Here is a 27,327-nt window from a genome sequence, read left to right as displayed (position 1 = left end):
CTACTGCTCCAATCCAGCCTCACAATAAAACAACTTTATTACAAAGTTTAGGGCACCAACCCAAGGAGCACCAACCCCTAATTGTTTATGGGCACCAACCCAAAGGAGTACCAACTCAGTGACTACAATGAAATAAATTTAGATACAATGAAATCTCCTTGTTACAAATGAATTTTGTAACCCTTGCAATCAATATCTTCTGCCGGTTTTAACTCTTCTCTGTCTCACCGGTTCTATTACCACCGGTTGTCTATTCACTCTCTCCGATCCCTTACCGGTTAGCCTCTGTCTTTCCTAACTTCCTTTGATCCTCACTCTGCACTCACTCACTCTCTGATGCCTTCCTACCGGTTCAACCACTATCGGTTTACTTGACTGTCAACTCTGTGACAAATCACCGGTTAAACCCCTCTTACCGGTTCTACCTCTCCTATGAGTTCTGATTCAAATACTTAGTCGCTTGGATCTTTTTGTTCTCACTCAATCTATTCACCTCTCTGATCGCTCAAAACACACACTTCTTCGGTTGCTGGCATCAACTACTTTGATGTTTTGTCTGCATATTTATACTCGGGCTTTCCTGCCAACACGAAAACTCAAACTTCTCGCCCTAGGGTATTCTTCACCGACCCAATCCTTATCAGATCAAATCTGATCTCATCTTTGAGATTTACAAACTGCAACAAATCAGACTGCATCGCCAAATCTTTTCTTCCAATACACGTTTACTATATTTAGCAAACGTCGACCTTGCTTTTGTCAATCGCATTCAATGGTCTAGCAGTTTCCTTCTCCGGGTCGACAAGATGATCAGATGTCCTGCTTCGATCAAGATGTCAAGGAATCAAATCTTTGTCCTTTGAACTGCTTTGAGTCGCAATCCTTTGCAACTCCTCCGTGATTTTTGGGGTCGACATTAAATGCAGACGCAGTCAGCAACTACCTTGCTGGCTCATTCTTGACCGACCACTGCACGTTAGCCACTTGGATCCTACGTGTGATCTCCGTCGACATCCACCTTAGTTCACTGTGTCGGTTCAGGTTCATGCACCGACTAGAAAACACACTACCGGTTTTCGCCTTATGCTACCGGTCTTCTTTTCCTACCGGTCATGCAATGATCGGTCAACCCTTGTATCATCTCTTCACTGTTCTGCCAGTTACTTCAAGCTAACTTGGATTGCTCCCGGTTCTGTGTTCACACTCCGTGTTCTGGCAATCATTCACTCTGTTAATTTGTCTTTTGCCTGTTCATACATGCTCACTGGTGGTCCTGTTTACTTGTTGAAACTACACCTTCGTGCATACCGGTTGACAATACATACATGCTGATCATGCTATACCGGTTGACATAACTAGTGTTACCTTTAGTTGTCTCTATGCTTTCTTATGCTTACTCACCGGTGAACATCCATACCGGTAACATCTTTTGCTTGCATCTTGCATACACCTTGCATACTGGTAGCCATCCATACTGGTGAATACATACCGGTTGACATCAATGACAATACAATGCCAACAATCCCCCCCTTTGGCATTGATGTCAACACACTCTGCATTTCTTTAACCGGTTCATTTTCCTCCTTTGACAAGAATGACAAAGGGTACTAACAGTTTCCATCATCCACTATCATATCGGTTCGTTCTCCATCATGCAGTATCCTCTATCTTTCTATCTCTTTCCGGTAGAGCGGATCATAAGAGACTGCAATATTCGACCGATACAATCTCCCCATGTGTCCTTTGAATGGTCCAAGAGTCAAAAGGTATGGCAGTGAACTCCCCCTGAACCATAGATCTCCATACACATTTAAGTGCATGAAGTTGGTGACATAACTCCTAATTTTTGTCTCAGATACTCAAATGTGCTTACCGGTAGAGGTTTGGTAAAGATATCAGCCACTTGTTCACCTGTAGGTACATATTCTACCTTAACTTTCTGATGTGCCACCTTCTCCCTGAGAAAATGATATTTGATGGCAATGTGCTTTGTCCTTGAGTGCATAACCCGGATTCTTTGATATGTTAATTGCACTTGAATTGTCACACCGGATGGAAATGGGGTTAGACATTTCTACCTGAATATCCTTGAGGGTCTGCTTCATCCATAGCACCTGAGAACAGCATGTGGCAGTAGCAATATATTATGCTTCAGCAGTAGATAGGGAGATTGAATCTTGCTTCTTGTTGTGTCATGAGACCAACCGGTTACCTAGGAAGAATGCACCACCACTTGTACTCTCCTGGTCATCAATGCAGCCTGCCCAATCCGCATCGGTGTAGGCTTGTAAGGTAAAATCTCCTTGCTTAGGATACCATAGTCCATAATCAAGTGTCCCTTGTAGATACTTGAATATCCTCCTGCCTGCATTCACATGTGACTGTTTGGGTGCAACTTGAAATCTAGCCACCATGCATACTGCCTGCACTATATCCAGTCTAGAAGCAGTAAGATATAACAAACTGACAATCATGGATCTATACAATGTCTTTGTATAGAGTGTCCTTGTTGCCTCCAAAAAATTATGTCATCCACATATACAACTACAATAATTATGTGGTTTCAATCTGCTTTAATCTACAAATTACTGTCTGCACTTCCCTTTCTGAAACCCTGCTCCTTTAGATATTTGTCTAATCTTGAGTACCATGCTCTTGGAGCATGCTTCAAACCATACAATGCTTTCTTCAACCAGCACACAAAAGTTTCATCATCATGCATCAGAAAACCTTCCGGTTGTTCTATGTAAACTTCTTCTAAATTACCATTTAAGAAAGCAGATTTAACATCCATTTGATATACCTTATATCCTTTGTAGGCAGAGAATGCTAAAAACATTCTAATGGCTTCAAGTCTTGCAACCGGTGCATATGTCTCTTCAAAATCTATTCCTTCTACTTGGGAATACCCTTTGCACACTAACCTTGCTTTATGCCTAACAATCTTACCTTCTTCATTCATCTTGTTCCAGTAGATCCACTTTGTGCCAATGACATTCTTATCTACCGGTCTAGGAACTAACTCGCAAGTTTTGTTCTTCTCAATTTGCTGCAGCTCTTCTTCCATTGCATCCATCCATTTCTGACTTTCGCTGGCCTCATAAATGTTTTGGGTTCCATTTCAGTCATGAGGCAGAAACTGACTTGTTCATCATTCCGGGCAAGTCTTCTTCTGGTCTGCACACCATCATTCTTATTACCTAAAATCTGCTCTTCCGGGTGGTTTTTTTGCACATACCGATTAGGGGACTTGTTGGATGCTTCTTCCGATTCACTATCTGACTGAACTTCATCTTCATCACATGTGTCATCATACTGGTTTACTTTTGCTTGTCTCCCTTTATGCATATCTTCATCAACTCTGACATGTATACTCTCAATGACTCTTCTTAGCCTTTTCTTGTAACATTTGTAGACTTTGCTATGAGTTGAGTAACCCAAGAAGATACCTTCATCACTCCTGGAATCAAACCTACCTAAGCCATCCACATCTCTCTTGATGAAGCATTTACTTCCAAACACTTTGAAGTATTTAACTGATGGCTTCCGGTCATACCACAGTTCATAAGGTGTCATTGTGCTGTTTGTTTTCAGTTGAACCCGGTTCAAAGTATATACAACAATGTGAACTGCTTCCATTACATATCCGGTATGTTTGCCTCATTTAGCATGGTTCTTGCCATCTCCTTGAGTGTCCTATTTTTCCTTTCTACCACACCATTTTGTTGTGGTGTCCTTGGGGCTGAATATTGTCTTCTTATTCCATGTCTCTCACAGTCATCTTCAAATTCATTTGATGTGAACTCTCCACCCCGGTCTGATCTTAGACATTTCAGCTTGCATCCACTTTCCCTCTCAACCATCTTCCGAAAAATCTTGAATCTTTCAAAGGCTTGAGATTTGTCCTGTAGGAAAGTGACCCATGTCATTCTTGAAAAATCATCAATGAAGAGCATGAAATATCTCTCACTGGCTAGAGCTCTTGTTATGGTTGGTCCACATAGATTAGTATGCACAAGTTCAAGGCCTTGAAGTATTATGTTCTTTAATTTTGAAGGTCACCTTAGTCTGCTTTCCTCTTACACATTCATCACAAAATGTGCTTGCCGGTTTGATGATTTCCGGTATGTGTCTCACATAGCCTTTCTTGCTTACTTTGACCAACTTGTCAAAGTTTTTATGTCCTAATCTTCTGTGCCACAGCCAGCTCTCATCCACTTGTCCCATCATGCATTAGGACTCAAAGCATTCCTTCAGATTGCACACATTTCCATTTGTCCTTTTTCCTTTTGCTACAATCTGACCGATACTCTCTTTTCTTATCTGGCAACCAGTAGAGTCAAAAGTGAATTTGTATCCTTTATCACACATTTGACTCACAGTAAGTAAGTTATGCTTTAGACCTTCTACATAATACACATCGCGTGCCTTCAATTTTTCATCTATATTCAGAGTACCTTTTCCTTTTATCTTGATGGAAGAGTTGTCTTCAAATCTTATTGAACCTCCATTTCAATCTTCAAGCTTAATAAATTTCTTTTTGTCTCCGGTCATGTGATTGGAACATCCACTGTCTACAACCCATAAGTTTCTTCTTTTTGCATGCAGGGCAGCCTGCACAATCAGACTTGATTCTGCTTTATTTTTGTCCATCTAAACTTAAATCGGGTTGGCTTCTTTTTTCTTGTCTGTTGCAGTTTCATGCTCCGGTTTTGTTACTGGTTCCTGATCCGGTATTGATTTCTTTGGCTTGCTTGTCTTGAGTTTGCAATGTTTTGCAATGTGCCCAAACTTTTGACAATTATAACACTTTACATTAGAGAAACGAGACTCGCCCGGACTCGCTCAGACTTGGCGAGTCCGAGTCAGGCCTGCCGAGTCGCAGGGGCTCAGATTCGGACTCGTCCGAGTTTGGCGAGTAAACTCGCCAGACTCGCCGAGTTGGCGAGTTTGGCCCAAACTCGCCAAACTCGGCGAGTCCCGAGCCCTGGACTTGGCCGGCGTGGGCATACTTTGAAACACAAAAAAAAATTAGTTTGCATAGTTTTTTTAAATCCGTTTTTTTATGTTAATTGTCTTCTAGCCCTAAAAGTGACTTTCATTTCATTCACTTGCAAAAAAAGGAAGAGTAAAGTGAGTTGGGAAGAAAAACAAGGGTGCATAGAAGAAAAACCAGCAAGGAGGAAGCTCAAGTTTTCTTCAATTTGTCACATTGGAGCTGCATTGTGTTTCAATTTGGTGCATCAAGAGTTGGATAGGAAGAGTTTGCAGCTCATTTCAAGCTTGTTGTAAGAGGTAAGATTGTTTTTTTGAACATTATTTTGTTTCTTGTATGGAAAAATTCCATTTTCTATTCATTTATTTTGAAAGTTTTACATTTTCTTGTATGCAAGATCTTTTGTATGTTTGTAATTTGTATGTAGCATGTAGTATGTAGTTGTACTATGTAGGGTTGTATGTAGGGTTTGTAAATTTTTTTTAAAAAAAAGTAGGGTTTGACAAACCCTACAATTTAAATTTTTTTTTTTTACAAACCCTACTTTAGTTTTTTTGAATGTATGTATTAATTTTATTTTGTATTTGTAATGTTTTATTGCAGCAAACTTCACTTTATTATTTGCCTTAACTTCAAGTTTCACAAAACTATCCTAAAATGTCTACTTCAGCTTCTAGACCCCCCATTAGAAAGGACCCTGCTTGGAAATATCATGAGGATTTTCCAGGGCAAGGAAAGGGGCAAACAAAATGTATGTTTTGCAAAACAATATTCCATGGAGGTATATATAGGCTGAAATACCATATTGCTAGTGTGCGTGGACATGATGCCGAACCATGCCTAAAAGCAGTCCCTGAGGCCGTACGTGATTGTTATGTAATGGTTGAGGAGATTGAAAGAAAAAAGAAACAAAAGGAGGATCGAGTGGCCATTGGGAGAGAGACAGTTTTAGGAAGAGGGACACAGTTAGGTTGTGTTGGAGGCCCTTCTTCCTTACCTCCATATCGTCCCACTTAGTTTACTACTGCTGGTGCTTTCGTTTCTGCTTCTGCTTCTATAAGTGGCAGTGCCACCGCCACTTCTCATGCTCCTACCACTAGTAGTTGTAGTGGGAATGTTACCATTGGACCTAGGATTCGTAAATCTAGGTTGGATTCCTTCTTTGTGCCTCGCACTACTCCTGGGTCCCAACCGTCGCTTGAGGGTATGGGTTGGAACAAGGAGGTCCATGATGCTGCTAAAATGGCAGTTGGCAGGTTTTGGAGCTACAACTGTATTCCATTCTTTGTAGCCAGGTGAATGTTTTACTAACTTTTATGTTTGATAACTTTGATTGTTTTAATTTTTATATTTAACTTATCTCATCGAGTTTCTTTGCGACAGGTCTCCTTATTGGCAACAAATGGTTGATGCCATTACCATATGCGGGGCGGGGTTCAAAGCTCCTAGTGAGAGTGATTTGAGGGGACCCATTTTGTCTCAAATGGTGGATGATGTGAAAAAGGATTTAGATGAACAACGCCACATATGGAGCACTAAAGGTTGCACCATCATGACTGATGGTTGGACGGATAGGAGAAATAGAACTCTCCTTAATTTTCTTGTTTCTTCCTCAAGTGATTGATTAATTTTAGTTTCATATAGTCTTTAATTTTTTATTTTTTATCTAATGGTTTATTGAATGATCATTGACCTAGCTTTATTTTTTTATTTCAGGGGGCACTGTTTTCATCAAGTCCATCGATGCCTCTGCCCATTGCAAGAATGCCACCTACCTATGTGAGCAGATAGAGGAGGTGATTGAAGATGTGGGTGAGGAGAACGTGGTACAGGTGGTGATCGACAATGCAGCAAATTATGTTGCTGCGGGTAAACTTTTGATTACAAACTAATTTTGTTTGCAAATTAATTACTATCTTGTAGTTTGTACCTCCATTAATTACAATTTACAATGCAACAAATTATGTTGCTGCAGGTAGACTATTGATGGAGAGGCACCCATCTATAGTTTGGACTCCATGTGCTGCTCATTGCATTGACCTCATGTTGGAGGATATTGGAAAAATCCCATGGGTTAAGAGATGTGTAGAAAGGGCAAGAAATGTCTGCAAATTTGTATATAATCATTCATGGGTGTTGGCTCTTATGAGACAATACACAGAGCAAAAGGAGTTAGCTCGTCCAGGAATCACAAGATTTGCCACAAACTTCCTCACATTGCAGTCCATGCTTAGGTCTAAGTCTGCTTTGAGACGTATGATTGTTGGTGAGGAGTGGTCTTCTTCATCCTATGCTACCACCCCTGCAGGGATAGAGATGGCAGACTGCATTTTTGATGAGCAAGGCTTTTGGGTCCCTTGTGATGAGATAGTGAAGGTAATTTTTTTATAAATTCTACAATTTAACTTCATGTTTTATAACTTATTATATGTATTCTCTTATTTGCTCATTTTTCTAAATTACACAATATTTTCAATTTTGTAGTTTGTTAAGCCCTTGGTGGTTTTGTTGCGAGTTGCGGATGGAGATAAGCCCGCAATGGGCTATATATATGAGGGCATGGATAGAGCGAAGGAGGCCATCAAATTCGTCTATGGAGCAGATGAGAGCAAGTATGGTCCCATTTGGGAGATCATTGATAGGAGATGGCATCATCAGCTTCATAGGCCCATCCATGTGGCAGCCTATTATCTGAATCCGACATTCCGTTTTATCCCTTCTTTCAAGGCTGATGCGGAGGTCCTTAATGGGCTATATGCAATAAGGAGAAGATGGGACCTACTGGTACTTCTCAGATAGACCTTTTTCGAGAGCTACAGATGTTCTCAGATGCACAAGGGGAGACCTCCTCTCGTCCTGTCGCCAAAGATGGTAGGACAACTATGATGCCAGGTAAAAATAAATTGTTAGGCTTAATTTTAGTTTTATTCAATACTATATTGTAACTTGTTAAATGAGTTCATGAGTGAGACTGATTTTATTTATTTTTCTCATTTCAAACTCAAATCATTGGTGGAACTTTTTTGGCCCAGAGACACCAAATATTCAGAAGTTGGCCATTCGCATCTTGAGCCAACCATGCAACGCATCAGGTTGTGAGCGCAATTGGAGTATGTTTGAGCACGTACACTCCAAGAGGTGCAATAGATTATCTGTGGAGAAGATGAATGATCTCGTCTTTGTTCACTACAACCTCCGCCTAAGAATGAGAAAGAATGCAACAGTTGACATGTCTCCTATCATTCTAGATGAGGTTGATCTTGAAGCAGAGTGGGCCAATGAGAATCAGACAGCTCCTGGGACTCCTACAACTGTATTTAGTGATGATGACATTGATTGGATTGACCAGGTAGACATAGAGGCTGAGGCTGTAGCCATGGCAAAGGAGGAGCAGAGAGCACGAGCAGAGACAGGAAATACTGAGACTCAGAGTGACACAGTTGTTCCTGATGTTGGCGAGCATGCCACAGCTGTTCCTGATGTTGGTGAGCATGGCATGGTGTCACGGGGAGCGACTATGGCTGCTGAATCATCCGGGACCTACCTTAAACGCCTTCGCAGGGGGCCAGGGCGAGAGGGTTCAGTTGCACGGCCCTCTGAGCCATAGGCTTGTACACTTGTAGTTGTATTTAGCATTTACTATTTACCTTTGGTATTTGTATGAAACATTTGATGATGATCATATGATGACATGGAATTTTTATTCCATGAGTTTTGTAATATTGTATACATTTGACAATATTTATATATCTATGCTTGTTATTTTCTTTAGCTACAATTTGCGTTTATGCTTATGTGATTGATGTATACTTGTGTATGTAATCAAATGAGCCGAGTTTGATGATGTTTTTGTGTCTTTAAGGTGTATTCAATAAAGGGTGTTTGAAACAAGTTTTAAATCTTTAAAAATCTCTAAATTTCTTGAGTTTTTCACTTTCCCAAGTCTAGCTGAGTCTGGAGCCGAGTCTCGAGTCCGAGTCCGAGTCCGAGTCGGCCTTGCCGAGTCCGAGTCCCGTTTCTTTGCTTTAAATTGACATTAAATGATGAATTTGAAAACCTATTGTAGGATATCGGTAGACTTTTCCTACATTCATAACTCCTATGACTGAAGTCATTACACTGGTAACATACAACATTCATCTCTCGGAGTGCAGCAAAAGAATTTCTACTTTCAAAGCTAACAGGGGGCTTATTCATCAGTCTACAATCAACAACTCTATGTCCAAACTTATTACACCGGTAGCAGTAACCATGGAATTTGGGTACATACCAGTCTTGTTGCTTTGGACCGACAAATCTTTGTCTTACCGGATGTCTTCCTCTCATGCTGTTGACTTTAGTGAATCCGTCATTGTCTACCATGCGCTTGCCTTTATGATTTGCATACCACTTTAGTGTGTGACCCTTCCGATACTGAGCATTCCTGTTCACAGGCTGATTTCTTGTAGCTTCAGCATAGGTCTTCTTTCCAGTATCTTTTTTGACTGTAAAGATTTGTTTCTCTTTACTTTCACTTGAGGAAGTGAATTGTATCTCCTTACTGGATGTGTCTTTGCTGTTTTAACTTTGTCCTTCTTCAAATCCTATACCACCGGTATCTTTTGAATGCTTTTCTTTGCTCAGCATGTTGTCTAAGGCTTCAGTGCTGCCCTCATACTTGCTTCTCATCTTCAATTCATCCTTGCTCTTTTCAAGCTCCTTTCTGAGCCTTACAATCTCTTCTTCTAATTTTTGATGCTCCTTCTCCTTCTCTAATGCATCAAAGCATGTGACCTCATATGTCCTTTTACTTTCTTCCAAATGGAGTTTCAAATCAGATATTGTCTTATTGGATTCTTCCAGACATTTCTCTAGCCATTCTTGTTCTTCTGCAGCAGCATGCTTAACCTTCTTGAGTTCTCTTCTTGTTTTCTTCAACTCCTCAAGTGCACTTATGAGCTCACCTTCCAAGTCCACTTCAGCTTCAATGTCTTTGTCATAACCCCTTTTTGGACATTGGATTATTGTGATTAAATAAATACGATAATTAAAACATTTATTAATTAACATTTAATAATATTGGAAAATCGTCTCATTTATGAGACTTCACGATTTTCCTCTAAAGTGAGAGGGTTGTCATAACCCCACATCCTGGTGATGTAATTAATACTAGTTTTTGTGATTCTTCATCATAATAATAAATTATCATTTATTATGTAATTAATTACGAGGGGACAGGGGGGACGAGTTTTGGGGACTGAAGGACCATGTGATGTCCCCATTTGAACCCATGAACCGGACATAGACAATGGATAACAATAACAAATAATTGTTAAAAGTGAGAAAGCTATGATTAAAGAATATAAGATGATTAGGATATAAAGACTAATCAATAACGATTAATCTAAAGATAGCTAAATGGATAAACGGTGAGATAAGTTTAAATTAAAGATTTAAACTTATCATTAAAAGAAACAAGCATTGCTGAAGGACAAGTCTGACAATGAAAAGATGATAACTTCATCAGCCAATTAAGGTCTGAATGCAACAGTTTAGTTTGGAAGAATAAGCACATAAGATCAAGATGATAATGGAGTATCAAGAGCTACAAAGTACAAACTACAGTGTGTAACAAGGAACACTTTATATATACTGAAAATATTTCTCAAAGCCAAAAGCCATTAAATGGAGTTGATTTACGCGAAGGAGGATGTAGGAGCCTGTGTAAAGAATAGAATGAATGATGCGTTATAAAACTGCGTGGTGATCAAACAAAGATGGATGAATAATGAAAGATACGAGCTATGGTAATCATTAAGACCATCGTTTTGTTATGATGACCGATGACCATAAAGATGACTATACGGCTTGTAGAGTGGGGCAATAATTGGACGAGACAGATATTGATGAACAACATGGAGCGATAATGAACATCTTGCGATTATAGTTTGATAAGGAGGATTAAGAGTCACGTTGATTATGGTACGATAAATAACAAGCACCCATAATTAATAATTGAGAGTTGATAAAGACTAACAAATAAACATCAATGTCGATTCCCCCTAAATATGTAACTGGACAACAGCGATTAAGCCAAATATTCAATCATTGCCAATACTAGTCAAAATGCATCAAGCGATTGGTTAATGAACCAATTGTTTAATAAGTGCAATTGGCATATATTATGAAGGGATACGATCTACTTATGAGATGTCTCTTTGGTATCTAAGCAATATGACCCTTCAAACACATAAGGTATTTATTGGGTGTTAGGTTACGGGAGGAAGGGGATATTTTTTGGGGGTTTATAAGCCCGTTTGGATCGCTCTTAAAGAGCCAATGCCGCAGGCACATTATCGGGAGCACAAATAAATCGTTTCATATCAGAGACAACCCCTCTGTTGCAAGCATTGTCGCCTATATCAGACATAGCAGCATTTCAGAATTGCGTAAGTATATCAGCATATCAGATACAACAATTATTGCTATAAGCAATAAGCAGAATTAATTGCACGAATTGAAAGATTGCATTAGAAACAGCAACTATATTTGTATAAACGATAATTAAGGATCAGATCAGATCAGAACTGTCATTAAGTTATAGGCAGTGACATCTTTGTTCCTTGTGGTATGCACGGGAATGTGCTTAATATATATGCATAATATATGGGAGCCCGATATCATCCTTATGTAGGATTTAATAAACTTAATAATAATAATATAGTTTTAATAATAATAATAATAAAGCTGTAATTATAATTATTATATAGTGTAATAATATTACGTGGCAATATAACTCAGAAATTATTCTTTTAGACTGACCTTCAGCAGACTTATGAAGGAAATTTCCAGATAGGCAAATTACATAATACTAGTATAAGAGTGAAACATATGTAAAGCCAATGTATAGAACATAAGAATGGCAGACCAGATCTATCATGTGCCAGATCTATCTGCCACATTACTATAGGATTAATTATATAGTATGGTGAAATAGCTAGTACTTGAGAGACTAAAGAAAAGGTAGAATATCCTAGGTTGGATTCATGTTAAGATAGTTTTGTCTTTTAATCGACTTAGTTAAGTTATAAATATATTGGAAATCAATTAATTACGGTTAAACTGTCTTGAACCAAGTTGGGGACATTACAGTCTTCATCTTCCTCATCTTCATCAACCGGTTCACCTAATGCCATAAAGATAATAACTTCTCTTTCATCCTCATGGCAGTCATCTCCCGATGCACTTTCTTCATTTGTGGCATCATCTTCAAAGGTATATAGACTGTTCTGCTTCCGATAGTTTCTTCTTTCTTGCCGGTAGACCTTCTTCTCTTTATCTTTACCGGAAGACCTGCTAGAGCTTCTTTGCTCATCTCCACCGGTTTCACCATAGGGACATTTTGCAACAAAGTGTCCTATTTTACCACAGTTAAAACATTTGAGAGGCAGTTTTCCTTTATACTTACCTAATCCTCTTTTAAGCTTTCTTACAAAGTTTGCAACTTCAGTATCCGAGTCTCCACTAGATTCTCTATGAGCACTTTCTTCCTTACCCTTTTTGGTGGAGTTGAAAGCAGCTTCTTTCTTTGAAGTTCCTTCACCGGTTGTCCTCATCTCATAAGCAGTTAGGGAGGCAAATAACTCATCCATTGAAAAGCTTTTTAGATCCTTGGCTTCCTCTATAGCAGAGACCTTAGCATCATACTTAGATGTGAGTGATCTAAGCACCTTTTTGACAATAACTTCATCATCTATTTCCTCTCCAAGTCCTTTGATGGTGTTCATAGTTTCATCTACTCTGAAGATAATCTGCAATCTTTTCTTCATCTTTCATCTTCAAGCCTTCAAGCTGACCTCTTAGTGTTTGCAGCTTGGCCTCCTTAACCTTGACATCTCCTTCAAATAATCTTTGTAGTTTATCCCAAGTCTCCTTGGGGGATAGGCAGTGAATCACCTTAACAAACTCAGTATCAGACAACCCACTGAGAATAGCATGTTTAGCCTTTGCATTGTTTTCATACTCCTTAGCATCCGGATCTGTAGGAGTAACACTAGGGATAGTATACCCATTCTTAACTGACATCAAAACATCAAAACCTAGGGAGGACAAATAGGTTTCCATTCTTCTGCTCTGGAAGGCATAGTTGGTTCCATCAAACATGGGGGCTTTGGAGGAGGAGGACTCATTTCTTGCCATTGTGTTCTTAGACTAGAATCTACCCGAGCTAGAGAAAACTTTGACCAATGGGGAACCTAAGGCTCTGATACCAATTGTAGAACACAAGATGCCATTGAGAGGGGGGGGGGGGGGGGTGAATCAGTGGTTTCCAATACTTTTAACCTTTTAATCCTAAATGTGAGTACCGATTAACATATCAAGGACCAAGAGAGCATACCGACGAGATAAGGGAAGACCAAAATGCAAGCACACATAAAGGGCACATCACATAACACCTGATATAGGAGGAAAACCCAATGTGGGAAAAACCTCGGTGAGAAATGCTGCTGGAGTCTACTGCTCCAATCCAGCCTCACAATAAAACAACTGTATTACAAATTTTAGGGCACCAACCCAATGAGCACCACCCCTACTGATTTAGGGCACCAACCCAAGGAGCAACAACCCCTAATTGTTTATGGGCACCAACCCAAAAGAGCACCAACCCCTGCACCGAGCACCAACTCAGTGAATACAATGAAATAAATTTAGATACAATGAAATCTCCTTGTTACAAATGAATTTTGTAACCCCTGCAACCAATATCTTCTGCCGGTTTTAACTCTTCTCTGTCTCGCTTGTTCTATTACCACCGGTTGTCTATTCACTCTCTCTGATCCCTTACCGGTCAGCCTCTGTCTTTCCTAACTTCCTCTGATCCTCACTCTGCACTCACTCACTCTCTGATGCCTTCCTACCGGTTCAACCACTGCCGGTTTACTTGACTGTCAACTCTGTGACAGATGACCAGTTAAACCCCTCTTATCGTTTCCACCTCTCCCGCCGGTTCTAATTCAAATACTTAGTCACTTGAATCTTTTTGATCTCACTCAATCTGTTCACCTCTCTGATCGCTCAAAACACACACTTCTCCGGCTACTGGCATCAACAACTTTGATCTTCTGTCTGCATATTTATACTCGGGCTTTCCCACCAACATGGAAACTCAAACTTCTCGCCCTAGGGTATTCTTCACCGACCCAATCCTTATCAGATCAAATCTGATCTCATCTTCGAGATTCACAACTTGCAACAAATCAGATTGCATCGCCAAATCTTTTCTTCCAATACACGTTTACTATTTTTAGCAAACATCGACCCTACTTTTGTCAATCACATTAAATGGTCTAGCAGTTTCCTTCTCCAGGTTGACAAGATGATCAGATGTCCTGCTTCGATCAAGATGTCAAGGAGTCAAATCTCTGTCCTTTGAACTGCTTTGAGCCGCAATCCTCTGCAACTCCTCTATGATTATTGGGGTCGACATTAAATGCACACACAGTCGGCAACTACCTTACCGACTCATTCTTCACCGACCACTGCATGTTAGCCACTTGGATCCTACGTATCATCTCCGTTGGCATCCACCTCAGTTCACTGTGTTGGTTCAAGCTCACGCACCGATCAGAAAACTCACTACCGGTTTTCGCCTTATGCTACTGATCTTCTTTCCCTAACGGTCATGCAATGACCGGTCAACCCTTGTACCATCTCTTCACTGTTTTGCCAGTTACTTCAAGCAAACTTAGATTGCTCCTAGTTCTGTGTGCACACTCTATGTGATCCGACAATCATTCACTCTGTTAGTTTGTCTTTTGCTTGTTCATACATGCTCACCGGTGGCCTTGTTTACCGGTTGATACTACACCTTCGTGCATACCGGTTGACAATACATACATGCTGGTCATGCTATACCAGTTGACATAACCAGTGTTACCTTTAGTTGTCTCTATGCTTTCTTATGCTTACTCACCGGTGAACATCCATACCGATAACATCTTCTGCTTGCATCTTGCTTACACCTTGCATACCGGTAGCCATCCATACTGGTGAATACATACCGGTTGACATCAATGACAATACAATGCCAACAAAAACATCGGATTTGTAATTCTTTAAATGATCTCTCAATCATTTCATGTAATTCATCCAATTTTTTACCAATTACTGTTTGTAATATGGTATGAGAGCCAGAACAAATTTGTCAACAATTTTTTAAAAAGTTTTTCGAAAGAAATTTTTAAAGAAGTTTTTTTGCGAGTCGAATTTCTTTGTCTTTCTGGCTTCAGTTAATTTTCGAAGGATTTTATGAAATTTTTCCAACATCATGTCACAATCTTTTCCAGATCGAGGGTTTCCGAGACACGATTTTCTTAGCTCGTTTCCTTTGTTAGTGCGATTTCTAGATTATCGCGACCTACAATTCATGATTTTCGTGCCCTTGACCGTGTGCTTGCAACTTTTGCCGGCTCTCATCTTGCGATGTCTTTTGTGCGCGATTTTTAAAATCTCGTCACGTGACTTCTGTGTGTAGCGCGCCTTTTTTTTGCACCTCAACGTGTTGAATCCTTGTCTTCGGCTCGCGTTTTTTTGTCCCCAAAATCGCTCGCGCACATGTTTTGCATTTTGTAGCCGCGATTTGGAGCGACAAGATTTCGTTTTTTTTTTCAGCCAAAGATTTCTTCTTCGATGCGATCTCCTTCTCTGTTCGCGTGATTGCCATTTTCTGGCTCATGGGAAGGTCTCTCTTTTGCAGGTTTTTGGCGGTATTTCTGTGTGTTCTTCCGTGACCTGCATTTTTTTGCGACTTCTATTTGTCTTCCGGCCTCTGCTATTTTTGACGACAAACTTTCAGCAATTGGTGGATTTTCTTCTACAACCCGTAAAAACCAATTGGCAGATTTTCTTCTACAACCCGTAAAAAACAAATAAATGTTTTTCGGATCTAGGTGTTCCAGTTTCAACCGAGGGTTTTTCAGTCGGCTAGAGTTCTGTAGAAACCGTCGAATTTTTGTCCAAATTAATTTTCAACCATAGTTTCTTTCTGGGTTTTTTGCGAAGTTTTATGGGCCTTCGTAATAATTTTTTGGGCCTATCGGAAATTTTACCTCGAGATTCGTGTGACTCGTACTTCGCCTTTTTTGAAGTCTATACCTGATTCTGCCTTTGTTTTAGTTTTACACCTTTTCAAATTTCTTGTTTTTTGTGCCTTGGGAAGTGTGCACAATGGCATCATTGACCAACTTAATGTTGGAAGGTAGTTAGAGATTCAACGACAAGAATTATAACACTTGGAAGCAGCACATGCTGACAATCTTTGAATATCGCCGCCTTGATGATCTTGTTTTGGGAAAAGTGTCTCGTCCTACTATAGCCGGACAGGACCAGGACAAGTTTGATGAGCAGATTCGAGAAGCTACCATGCTTCTCAAGCTCTCCATCGTAGATGACCAGTTGCCTCAGATTCCCTCTGGTAAGTTAGCATTAGATATTTGGAAGCACCTGAAGGAATTGCATGAGACATCCGACAAGAGCCGAGCATTCTTCTAGAAGAACCAATTGTTTTCCATCATGATGGATGAACATATGTCCTTATAAGAGCATCTCACGAAGATTAAGGACATTCGAGATCAGCTCGAAGCTATTGGTCGGAAAATGGAGGAAGAGGATATGGTAGTCATCATCTTGTAGTGTCTACCTAAATCTTATGAACACTTCATAGAAACTCTCAATATTTTTTCAACGAATGTTGATCTGAAGTTTCTAGAGTTGTGCACCAAACTTCTACAACATTGGAAACAATAGTTTGGTAGCAGTGTGTTGACGTGTCTAAAGTCGCATCGCTGCAAACTCCATCCGGCCAACGCATAATAGAATGTACTCTCTGAGTATGCTATCCTCTCTTGAGATAAGGAAATCCCTAATGCTGTTTCTTTGATCAAAGGGGACGACCTCAAGGTTTTGATTGTTAGGTCTTGACTGCGGGATTACTCAGTGGTTTGATGTGTTTTGCTGGAAACACAAAGGGGACTTACGGTGAGATGGACAATTGTTGGATGAGTCCCCTAAAATTCTAACAATCTCGTTATCGGTTGATTTTAGTTGGATTGATACTAATTCAGCTGGACTGTGGATTTTTCTTGGTGTAAAAAGGGAAAAAGAGGGATGGGGAGAAGAGATATAGAAAATCTAACTATTTAACTAAGATAGCATCCTCAAGAAAAACGGACAAACACCTCCAAATAACCAGATTAAACACTATCAGTTATTTAAGCACAATATTCGTAAGAATCTAGTGCGATCTTCAAGGAAAATTAAGTTTTCATGCTATTAAACATAACTTCAGAACTTTAACATTCATTCACTAAGTGTTTAATAACCAAACTAAGCATATGAGAAGGTTCAGATTAACCATGCAAAGGGAATGACAGTCAATCAGTCCTTAATGGTATGAACAACGAGGATTCTATCAGATGTTTATCTAAAAATGCTATTGAAAAATGAAAGACATAACAAAATAATTTAAATGGTGAAGAAGGAGACCATGCACTCACAATGAAAAGAAAACAGCTTTAACTTTGCATTAATCCTATGTAAATTTCGCCAGAGCTTCAGCAACAATCCTTGAACTTCTTACCAAAATGAGGGAAAACCAGTCCCTTTAAATAGATTTCCAAAAATAGATGAATGGCCGAGATTTAAACTAAACAAGTGGCCCAGATTCATCTTTACAAAAGGTACCCATACCCATAAATGGAAGGTAAATATCACCAACCACCCAAAGGGGAGCAATAACTATCTAAAAAAGGTAATTAAAATTATCCATAACAATTCAAAAAGTGCACATGCACAAAGTTTAAAGTTTACAGCTGACTTGGCAAATATATGAACTTTTGGCCAAAAAGTGCTTTTTCAAATTTAAAAGAAAAAAGCATTTTAAGAAAGCACTTTTTCTTTTCCAGCTTCATATCCCTTTACTAAAAATTGATCCTCGCCATGCAAATATTCTTTCCAAATGTCCCGACTTGCTGCACGCTCTTCGCGAACATACTCTTGGAACCTGATACACAACTGGAACAACATCGTGAACTGAGGCATAGGGGGATGACGTATTTTATACTGCATGCCCTCTAGATAATGATCTACGTGCTTCAAACCATCCTGCCAGCTGGACCGATTACGCTCAAAGCGCAAAATGTCTGAATGTAGTTTGCCGGCAAAATCCAGGTCCTTAGTGGAGTAGGCGATCCTATCCGCTCGCAATCTTTTCTCGCAGTCTATTTGCACTACGTCAACGGACAAATCATTTTTCCACCCTAGAACCATTGATCGAAGGATTGTCTTGCCAAGTTTCTGCATGTTCTTCAGAATTCCCTCGCATGCATCTTGCTCTTTGTCAATGATTTCTCTTGTCTCGCTTTTCATGGTGATGGTCCAGTACCATTCTTTAAAAACATTGATATCGTGGGGGTCTAGGATGGCGGAGAAAGTAGGGATCTGTGCTTGGGTCCAGAAAAGAGCTCTTACAAGAGGAAGAGTTGTAGCAGCTACCTCCCTCATGGACTTCGAGGCATTCCCGTTTTACCTCGAGCAGCTTGACCAGAACGGTCTCTCGATGGTGGGCCATTTATTTTACCTCATCAATGATTTGCTCTCCCCTTTCTTTAAGGCCTTGCATCCATTCCTTGACGGCCTTGGCAGTATCTCGTACTCCTTAAAATTCTGTGGTGGTCCTTTGCGCCAATGCTGTCGGGGGAATGTGGGATTCGGAGGCATTATGCAATGGTCTCAGGAGTTGATCAATGTACCCCTCGGCTTGCTCAACACGAACTCGATACATGTCCTTTTCAACAGTTATCTCTTCGAGTTGTCTGAGCATGTTTTGCACGGAGTCTTTGAACTCATCCCTTTCCTGTTCCTTGGTGGCGCGTCCGATTGGGACGGTTGTGATGCTATAATCAGCCAGTGTAACTTGATCTGCTGGCTTATCGGCAGGCGGGGTGGCGATATGAAGGGTACAGTTCCTTTGTTCATCTTTGGTTATCCGGGAATATGCTTTAGGCTTTTTCTTCCCCTTGGACTTGGCTTCGCCTATGCGTGAGAAGATGTCTTCCAAGTCGATGGGCGGCTTGGTGGCTGCCTTGCGCTGAGCTCGAGCAACTAACCAATCTTGAGGTATGGTCTGGGCTGATGCTTTAGTTAAATTTGCACTCTGCTCTTTAATGTTTTCAACTGGCTCATTGCATATTTGCAGCTGCTCCGTTACAGGAGGAGTGGAGGAAGTGTCAAGTCCTTTGCTCGCAGCTGAGTTCTAGCCTACTTCACTGAACAACTGTCTGGTATCTTCATGTGATGGTTGTTCTTCAGTCCTTTCAGGCTCGCGGGTCTCATCTGTCCTTTGCTCTCCTTCAACAGTGGGGTCATCCTTGGCAGTACTATGCAGTTGCAATTCATGGCCGCTCCCTTGGGTGGGTTCATGCACCTCAAGCCCTTGAATGGATGGAATCTCTCCTTCCTCCACTTGATTATCAGGTTCGGCAAACTCAATGACCTTCACCTATGTATTTAGCATGTCTTGGGCAGGAGGATCATCAGCTCCGAATGCATCAATATCGCTCTGAGAAGGCGGAGCAGGTATATAATCTAGTTCTATTACATCATCAGATGAACTGGGGTCTTTTGATGATGAAGTGACCTCCGGTTCCTAATAGGGATCTTCTCCCTTCTTGTTCTTTTAGATGTTCGAGTCCCTCTGTTGGCTTTAGCCTTTTTCCTTTTCTCGGGCTTTTCAACCTCTTCCTTAGGTGCATTGGATTTTCCCTCATCTTCAGAGGACTGAGATTCAAGGCTACCCATCATGTGGTAGGTGAACTGGACTCCCTCATGAATTAGCCGTTCAATTTGTTGGTGCAACCATTGATCAATGTACCTTCCTGGGGCTGCCATAACCGCCTCAAAATTAGTGATTGGATCTTGTGACCAATCGATGCCTGGCAAGAGATGTCTTACCGCCTCAAATTCCCGGAATTGTAGGTAATTTCTAGAATCCGTTAGCTGATCCGGGACCCGACGGTATTCATAGAGTCGCATTTGCTGCACACTTAGCCTTGAATACTCGCGCCGTCGGACTTCATAGTTAGCAAAGCAATTTTTCCAATAATCTTCAACTGACTCCTTCGCTCTGTAGTGCCTGCCATAGGCTCTTTTTGCCAGATTGTCGTGATCAAAACATTTCCTTGGGAAATGTTCTTGTAGGCCGTAGGAGGCTAGTTCTGCAAGGGATTCTTCGGCATGAGTTGGAATTTTCAGATGGACATCGAGGTTACCTATGATCATAGGGAAGGCGAATCCAGACTGCTTCTTGTCTTTGAGTAAACTGTTCACCGGACGTGACGGCTTGGCGACTTCCAGAAGAACTATTTTGTCGGTCGGGTATCGCGGAAGTCAGAAAGGAGCGCCTTCAAAGACAGCTATTCGGATGTAGGAGAATCTTGGAACTGGATGAACCAGGCGCCATACCTCTGTACCAGAATAGTAGCTTGCTCCGAGAGCCTTATGTGTAGTCCTCATTGCATCAGTCTGACCAAGCGCATTGTGAAAGCGTCATTGACACGCTCATACTGACCAACTGCATAGGCAGGGTTGTTCTTTTCCCTCTGAGCTATGTCCTGATAGTGTAATTGTGGATAACAATCATATACCTTCACCTGATTGGGCGCATTCCCAATTTCACCCTTCATGATTAAACTTGGCAGTGGCTGGTTTCTGGCGAACATGTAGACTAGATAGGATGTCATAGTAAAGTACTTTTTCGCCTCAAGTTCGATCAACTGGGCATGGATGTTGTCACTTATGATCTGGGCCCAGTCGAACTTGGATTTCCCAGTGAAGACTTGTTTTGTAAAGTAGAACATCCACTCTTCAAAGTAGTTAGATTGGGGGAGTCCCATAACCCTGCTGAGCAATGTTACCATGTCTCCATGCTCATTGTGAAAGTCGCTTCTGGGGGTCTTTTTCCCAATCCTGATGCTTGGAGGTCTTCTCTCCTTGTACCACTCCTCATTTATCAGTGTTCTGCATTTGGCAGGGTTCATATCATACGCCACCTGCGCTTCATCTATAGTTGTTGCTATGGGGTTGTTTGGGAAGAGAATATCAAATGCGTTGCCAATGGCTTCAGGAGTGAAGTCAGCGAGGACCATATTCTCAAGGAGCACCAATTTGGTGTTTGGTTGGTAATGCCGTGCAGCCTCTACTACCAGCTCATAGTTTTGCACTGACGGGGGAAATCTTGCTGCTTGGGCGATGCCACTCTACATCATCCGCCTAGGCCTGCCATAGGCATTAGGGGAGAAAACTGTCTTTGAAATCTTGAATATCAATGTGGCCCAGGGCAGTATCACCTACATTTTCCCACACAGTCTGAACTTTTGATTCCCTCAGTCCTCCCCTTTGATATTGATATTTCATCTTTTCGACTTTGCGAGGGATGTCTGACTTGGATGCTCGGGACGTTTCTGCTGCACCAGGTGTTTTTGAGGACTCCACCGCAGATTTAGGCATCTATCTTGCACAGCCGGACATGGATTACGAGATGATATGAAGGAAACAAAGCGGGTTAGATAAAGGGATACGTTAGCATACAAGGATTAAATTTGAAAACCTAATTTGAGGAAAGCATGATACTTCAACTAAAGAGCTTGATTGATTTAGACATGAACATTATGAAGCTCTTCGATTATGAATTTACTTATTCGGCTGTGGTTCAAGGACTTAGGTGATTTCGACTGCCAAATTTACACTTAAGACATTTAAGACCAATTTTCAAAATGGACGAGGTTTAAATATTCCCTAAGTCCGAAAATGCATTTCTTGGTTGACTCCTAGGAACAGATTCTAATTTCAATTGCTTTGCTTGATGACTTTTAAACTGGAAAAGATGCGGTTTAAGGATTTAATCATTTTAATCTATTTTACACAAACACATCTATCCAATTTTGCATATATTTTAAACGATTTTAAGTGAGACAAAGCAAACTTACCTAGCAAAATGAATGGCGTGAATCCGCACACCCTGGCTTGCAGGAATGATTTCCTTTGGATTTTGAGAAAATGCCTGTCTTATGCCCTATGTTTGAAAAGACAAACTCACAATTTGCAAATTTGGAATGGGAGAGTTCTGCAATTTCAAATTTTAACGGTTAACTCCCTATTCCTAATTTTCGCACCTAAATTTGGAGAGAAAAATGCAGTTTAGAAACTTAGACTTAGCGATTTTTACCTTGGTGATTTTGCCTCCTGCGTGATTTTTGCCTTAGGCGTTTTGGGCGTTCAAAAACCTCGTAAACCTTCACACTTTTGTGATTACCTTGGGTGTTTCCCGCGAACTATGAATTTCGCGATTTTAACCCTATGCGAATTTCGGTAAATGGGGCGGTTTTGAAAATAATTTACTGCGCGATTTACCTTCCAGTCGCGTCAAAGATGGGCGTTTTGGAAAATCCTCTAAACCTCTGCGTGTTTTCTTCAACAAATTACTTAAACTTCCACACTTCTCCATGATTGTTATGGGTTTAAGGCGTTTGAAAAGGGTTTGGAGAGATTTGAAAACCTTGCGATTTCCAGCACTTGCCAAAAAAATTCGCGGTATTACCTCAAATGGCGAATTTAAGGAAAATAAGACATTTTGCGAGTTTAAGCTTTCACCAAAAATCGCGGTTTGGGGAGTCCTTCCACATTTCGGCGATTTGGGACGTTTTGCAAGTTTGTAGCTTTTTAAAAACTTTTATACTTTATCGCGTTTTTTCCCTATAATGCGAACTTCGGGCTTTTAGTTGTTTTTGCAAGTTTTCACTTTTATCACTTATCCCTTAGATCGCGATTTTTGGTGAATGGGAGGAGTTTTGAAAACTTTCACTTTTATCACTTATCCCTTATAATGCGAATTTTGGGTTTTTGACTACCTTTTCAAACTTTTAACTTTTTCATTTACCCGCGATTTTCGGGATTTGAAGGAGTTTTGCAAAGTTCGGAGTTTTGAGGGGGTTTGCAAACTTTCTTATTTTCACACTTTTACCTTATAACGCGATTTCGGCATTTTGTGTGCTTTTGAAAACTTTCAACTTTATTTCACTTATCCTTTGGAATACGATTTTCAGCTTTTGCAGGCACTTTGCAAGCTTTCTTATTTTCGCACTTTTACCTCATAGTGTGGTTTTCGGGAAATGTAGAGAGTTTGCCAAGTTTTACTTCTTGCATTTTATTCAATACTTGCGAATTTCGGGGATTTCAACCATTTTGCAAATTTCCCAAAAACCTTTGCCATTTTCCCTTTTAGTGCGAATTTCGGGATTTTGAGAGGTTTTGTCTACTTTTGACACTTTGCATTTTTTATCTCCTCTATATCCTTTGGCGAAAATCGGCACTTTGGGTCCTTATGCGACCTTCAGACGCTTTATCTTTTACTTGGGGAATTTTGCAAGCTTCTACCATTCCTCGCCTATCTTGGGCGATTTTTACAAGTTTAAACGATCTCTTGGAATTTTTAATGCCCGAAGGTTCAACTCACCTTGCGAATTCATAGGCTTCCGCTCATGACATCATCATCTCATGGATTGATTACGAGAATGCTCAAAAGGACGCGAGACACCCTGCGCAGAACTCAACAGGGCGAAGGCGAAAAGACCAAAACAGAGGGGGACCCTGTCGGCGACAGGGAGCGTGTGCAAGGCACAACACAGTGCCACTTCGTCCTCCTCAAAACAAGCCTTTGCAGCCAAATCCTTTCACAAGGATAAAGGCAAATCTCAGTCATCTCAGCAGAAGGGCTCCATTCAATCTCAGGATGGTTCGAAGAAGAAAAAGGTCTAATGCAACTATTGTCATAAGTATGGCCACATGATCGAGGATTGTCGCAATCGGGTAGCTTTCAAACAACGGAAGCAGGGAGGGTCTCAACCTAAAGCCAATGTCGCTAAGCACACAGAGTAGAAAGAGTTTGCCTTTTACGCCTTCATGGCTAAAAGACCTGCAAACCATGTGAAGTCTTTTGCCTGGTATATAGATTTTGGTGCATCTCGACATTTCACTCACAAGCGTGATTGGTTTATAGAATTCTCTCCCTATATTGATTCAGTCATTTTTGGAGGAGGTGAAGAGTATACTGTTGTCGGTAAGGGCAACATCCAAATACAGTCTAGTGGGAGGAATCTCATATTTCTCAATGTATACTACGTTCTTGGCATGGAACTAAACCTACTCTCAGTGAGTCAAAAGTTGAGTATCAAGGAACAGTTAAGGCAGCTTGTGAGGCAGTTTGGCTTCAACAGATGCTTTTAGACATGCAAATGTCTCGAGCAAGTCCTACTCCCCTTTACTGTGACAATCAAGGGGTGCTCAAACTAGCCATAAATCCGGTCTTCCATGAGAGAACCAAGCATATTGAACTTCATTGTCATTTCATTTGAAAGCTGGATCAGTTCAGTTGTTGTATATTCCGTCAGTGGATCAGATAGCAAATATTCTCACCAAGTCTCTGAGCCCAGACAAGTTTGTAAAATTTAGGGGGCAACTTGTTGTAGTTGATAGATTGACCATTAAGGGAGGGTATTAGAATAATATTGTTTATTATTAATTAATGGTCAATTATGTAATATGTTGTAAATAATTAGTTAGTTTCCTTTTTCGATTGTTTCTTTTTAGAAACATCGAATTTGTAATTCTTTAAATGATCTCTCGATCATTTCATCTAATTCATTCAATTTTTTACCAATTACTGTTTGTAATATAGTCATCTATAAAATTGGTTGATAGTTATAATCAGCAGCTTCAGATGTTTAAATAAATATTATTTCCTTCCCAAGTGATGGCATCAACATCAACACAGTCCAAAATAGGTTAGGAGTCTTAATTTGGAATACCCAATGACCTTATAAGCATAGCATCTTAAATTATTTATTTTGAACTCCATGCCCCCCTAAAAAAAGTTTTATTTTTTGACTGTAGTAAATGTCCTAAATCACTTTGGACTCTTCAAAAAGCAAATCCAAACACTACTCCTTGTAAGGCTTCAATATCCATATCTTTGAGACTTATAATATAATATTGAGTGTTTGGATTGGATGTGATCTAGTAACATTAGGAGTCTACTTTTCTTATTTGTCCTCATGCAGCGAAGTCAGCAAGACTCTTGTCCTTATTCTTTCTTTGTCTTCTAGTGCACATTTTGAGGCTGGCTTGCCATTTCTTTTTAATAAAAGAAGTGGAAAAATTAAATGGAATCACATAGGCTACGTAGGCATGGAAAAAGGTCCCTTTTTGCTTTGACTCTTTCAATCAAATCAGCTCCTTCTTATAGCGTCGAAGAATATGGACCCACGATCTTGTCTCATCTGCTGGTTATTGTTAAACAACACATAATGCATTGTTCATTCCTCCAAGCATTGTGTAGGAACGATGACAGATTCTGAAGGCTGTGCCAAGTGTGGTTTTGTCTTTCGTGAAAACTTATTCAATTCATATTAAAGCCATATCCTCTTTTTCTCAGCGATCCCCGTTTAAGATGTTATTTTTTCAACTTCTTTGTTGCTATATGAAAACATTTCTTTTTTAGGGAGACCATTGAACTGATATTCTCAATAACTTATGAATCTGCAAAAAAGATAAACCGAGGTTTCCAAACTTCTTCAAATATTCGGCGATTAAAACAAGATTCTATCTTCTCAATGAAATCAGCTAGCTTAGAGAATTTTTATTAACGATTTTCTTTTAGTACACACAGAGGCAAGTCAAAATAAACTTCAATGAATTTAAATTTGCAAGCCTGATAGAATAAACTCAAAAACTCTTCAACTATCTAAAGCCTGCACTCATGCCCAAGTTGAGACTCTAAGTGAATCCCACTGTATTGACCTGGGTAGATCTTCCACCACCAAAGCCAATGAAGAAGGGTTTCCATCCTCTAGAAGAATGAAACAACAAACCTCAAACCCCAAGGGTTTCCAGAGAAAATATCATAATCTTCAGCATGCCCTCCAAATGATCTCCAAAAGCCTTTTTATGAACTCAAGGCCAACGCAAGGGCTGTGCAACTTTTAATTTAATTATTAAAATCACCTTACGTCTATCTAAGTTTTCAATAAAGTTACTTTATCAAATTAAATAATGTTAGTTGAATATTAAATTTAACTTTATATTTTAACATTATTCAGAAATAAATCTCATAACACCTTATGTTGTCAAAAAACATTAAATTGATAAATCACCGACTAACCAAAAATAGCAACTCTGCCAACCGCCAAGTCAGTGACCAAAACTGACACACACTATAAATGGCAAGTACAGATAAATTGTTTGAAAACCCTCTAAAAAGTGTCAGACATCTTTGATAAACCACTCAAGCACATTGGGGACATCAAATTCCTCCTCTGATCAAGCTGACACAAACCCAATAAGTCAGCCCTACCAATGTTGCAAGAGAATTGAAAAGTGGGGACATTACATAGAAGTGGATAGGCAGTGTCCCTATTTTCTCTCGGGTGCTCCCAAATGCTTTTGCAGGTGTAAAACAACAAAAATGTCCAAAAAATGATTTTTTAAGCACTAAAACATAAAGAAAAAAACCCTATAAAGCACCCTAAACCCAAAACATGCTCTTTTGTTTTTTGTTTGACAAACACAACTCTATTTCACATAACTCATTCTTCCTATGCCATTTTTGCATTTTGAAAGGTAGTTGGTTTTTTTTAAGGAGAACAATCACAAACTACCCAATTTTGCCATTAAGTGATAACAGTATGAGAATGATGTGCACCATGAAGTTTTGTGTGGTTTCAAAGGCCTTAATTTGGGCTTGGTGGTAGGGGCTTTGCACCTTGACCCCTCCTTGTATTGCAATAGGGAACGTGGTAGAGGCCTTGCCCTTAAAGTCCATGAGGGGCGTTAACCCTCAACCCTATTGGGTGTGTTGCCCTTAGACCTCCATGAGGAATGCTGCCCCTTGACCCCGTTGGGGGTGTTGCCCTTAAACCCCCATGAAGGGCGTTGCCCCTCAACTGTGCTAGGGGTGTTGCCCCCAGGACCCCAAGAGGGGTACTATCCCCCAACTCTAATTGGGGTCTCCACTCCTAGCCCTCACTAGTTATTGGGGATCTTTTGTAACATAAGAAACTTGATTACAATGAGAGGGTCTGGGAGTAGACACCAAAACTGATAGAGAATTATCCTTATGACTATCATAATAATATGAATATCATTGATCAATCACGCAATTTCATACTATCAAAGATTCAAATGCCATTATTATTAGAAATATAATATTGTATGATATATCAAATGTATTTTCAATTCTTTAT

General features: G+C 40.1%; 2 protein-coding genes across 9 annotated transcripts in view; both read left to right on the top strand.

Moving 5' to 3' along the window:
- The window catches only part of LOC131073200 (chromophore lyase CRL, chloroplastic), a 224,489-nt gene that overhangs the window by 88,616 nt on the left and 108,546 nt on the right, over positions 1-27,327 (top strand). The gene's annotated exons all lie outside the window — the stretch shown is intronic.
- On the top strand, positions 4,931-8,767 carry LOC131073189 (uncharacterized). Its single transcript, XM_059210928.1, has 7 exons — positions 4,931-5,295; positions 5,600-6,291; positions 6,380-6,537; positions 6,713-6,865; positions 6,972-7,372; positions 7,481-7,888; positions 8,029-8,767. Exons 2-6 carry the CDS (start codon positions 6,203-6,205, stop codon positions 7,793-7,795), a joined length of 1,116 nt encoding a protein of 371 aa, XP_059066911.1. The 5' UTR covers positions 4,931-5,295; positions 5,600-6,202; the 3' UTR covers positions 7,796-7,888; positions 8,029-8,767.

The sequence above is a fragment of the Cryptomeria japonica genome, chromosome 9 (genome assembly GCF_030272615.1).
Source record: "Cryptomeria japonica chromosome 9, Sugi_1.0, whole genome shotgun sequence".
Taxonomy (NCBI): domain Eukaryota; kingdom Viridiplantae; phylum Streptophyta; class Pinopsida; order Cupressales; family Cupressaceae; genus Cryptomeria; species Cryptomeria japonica.
This window is presented reverse-complemented; position numbering and strand designations above follow the sequence as displayed.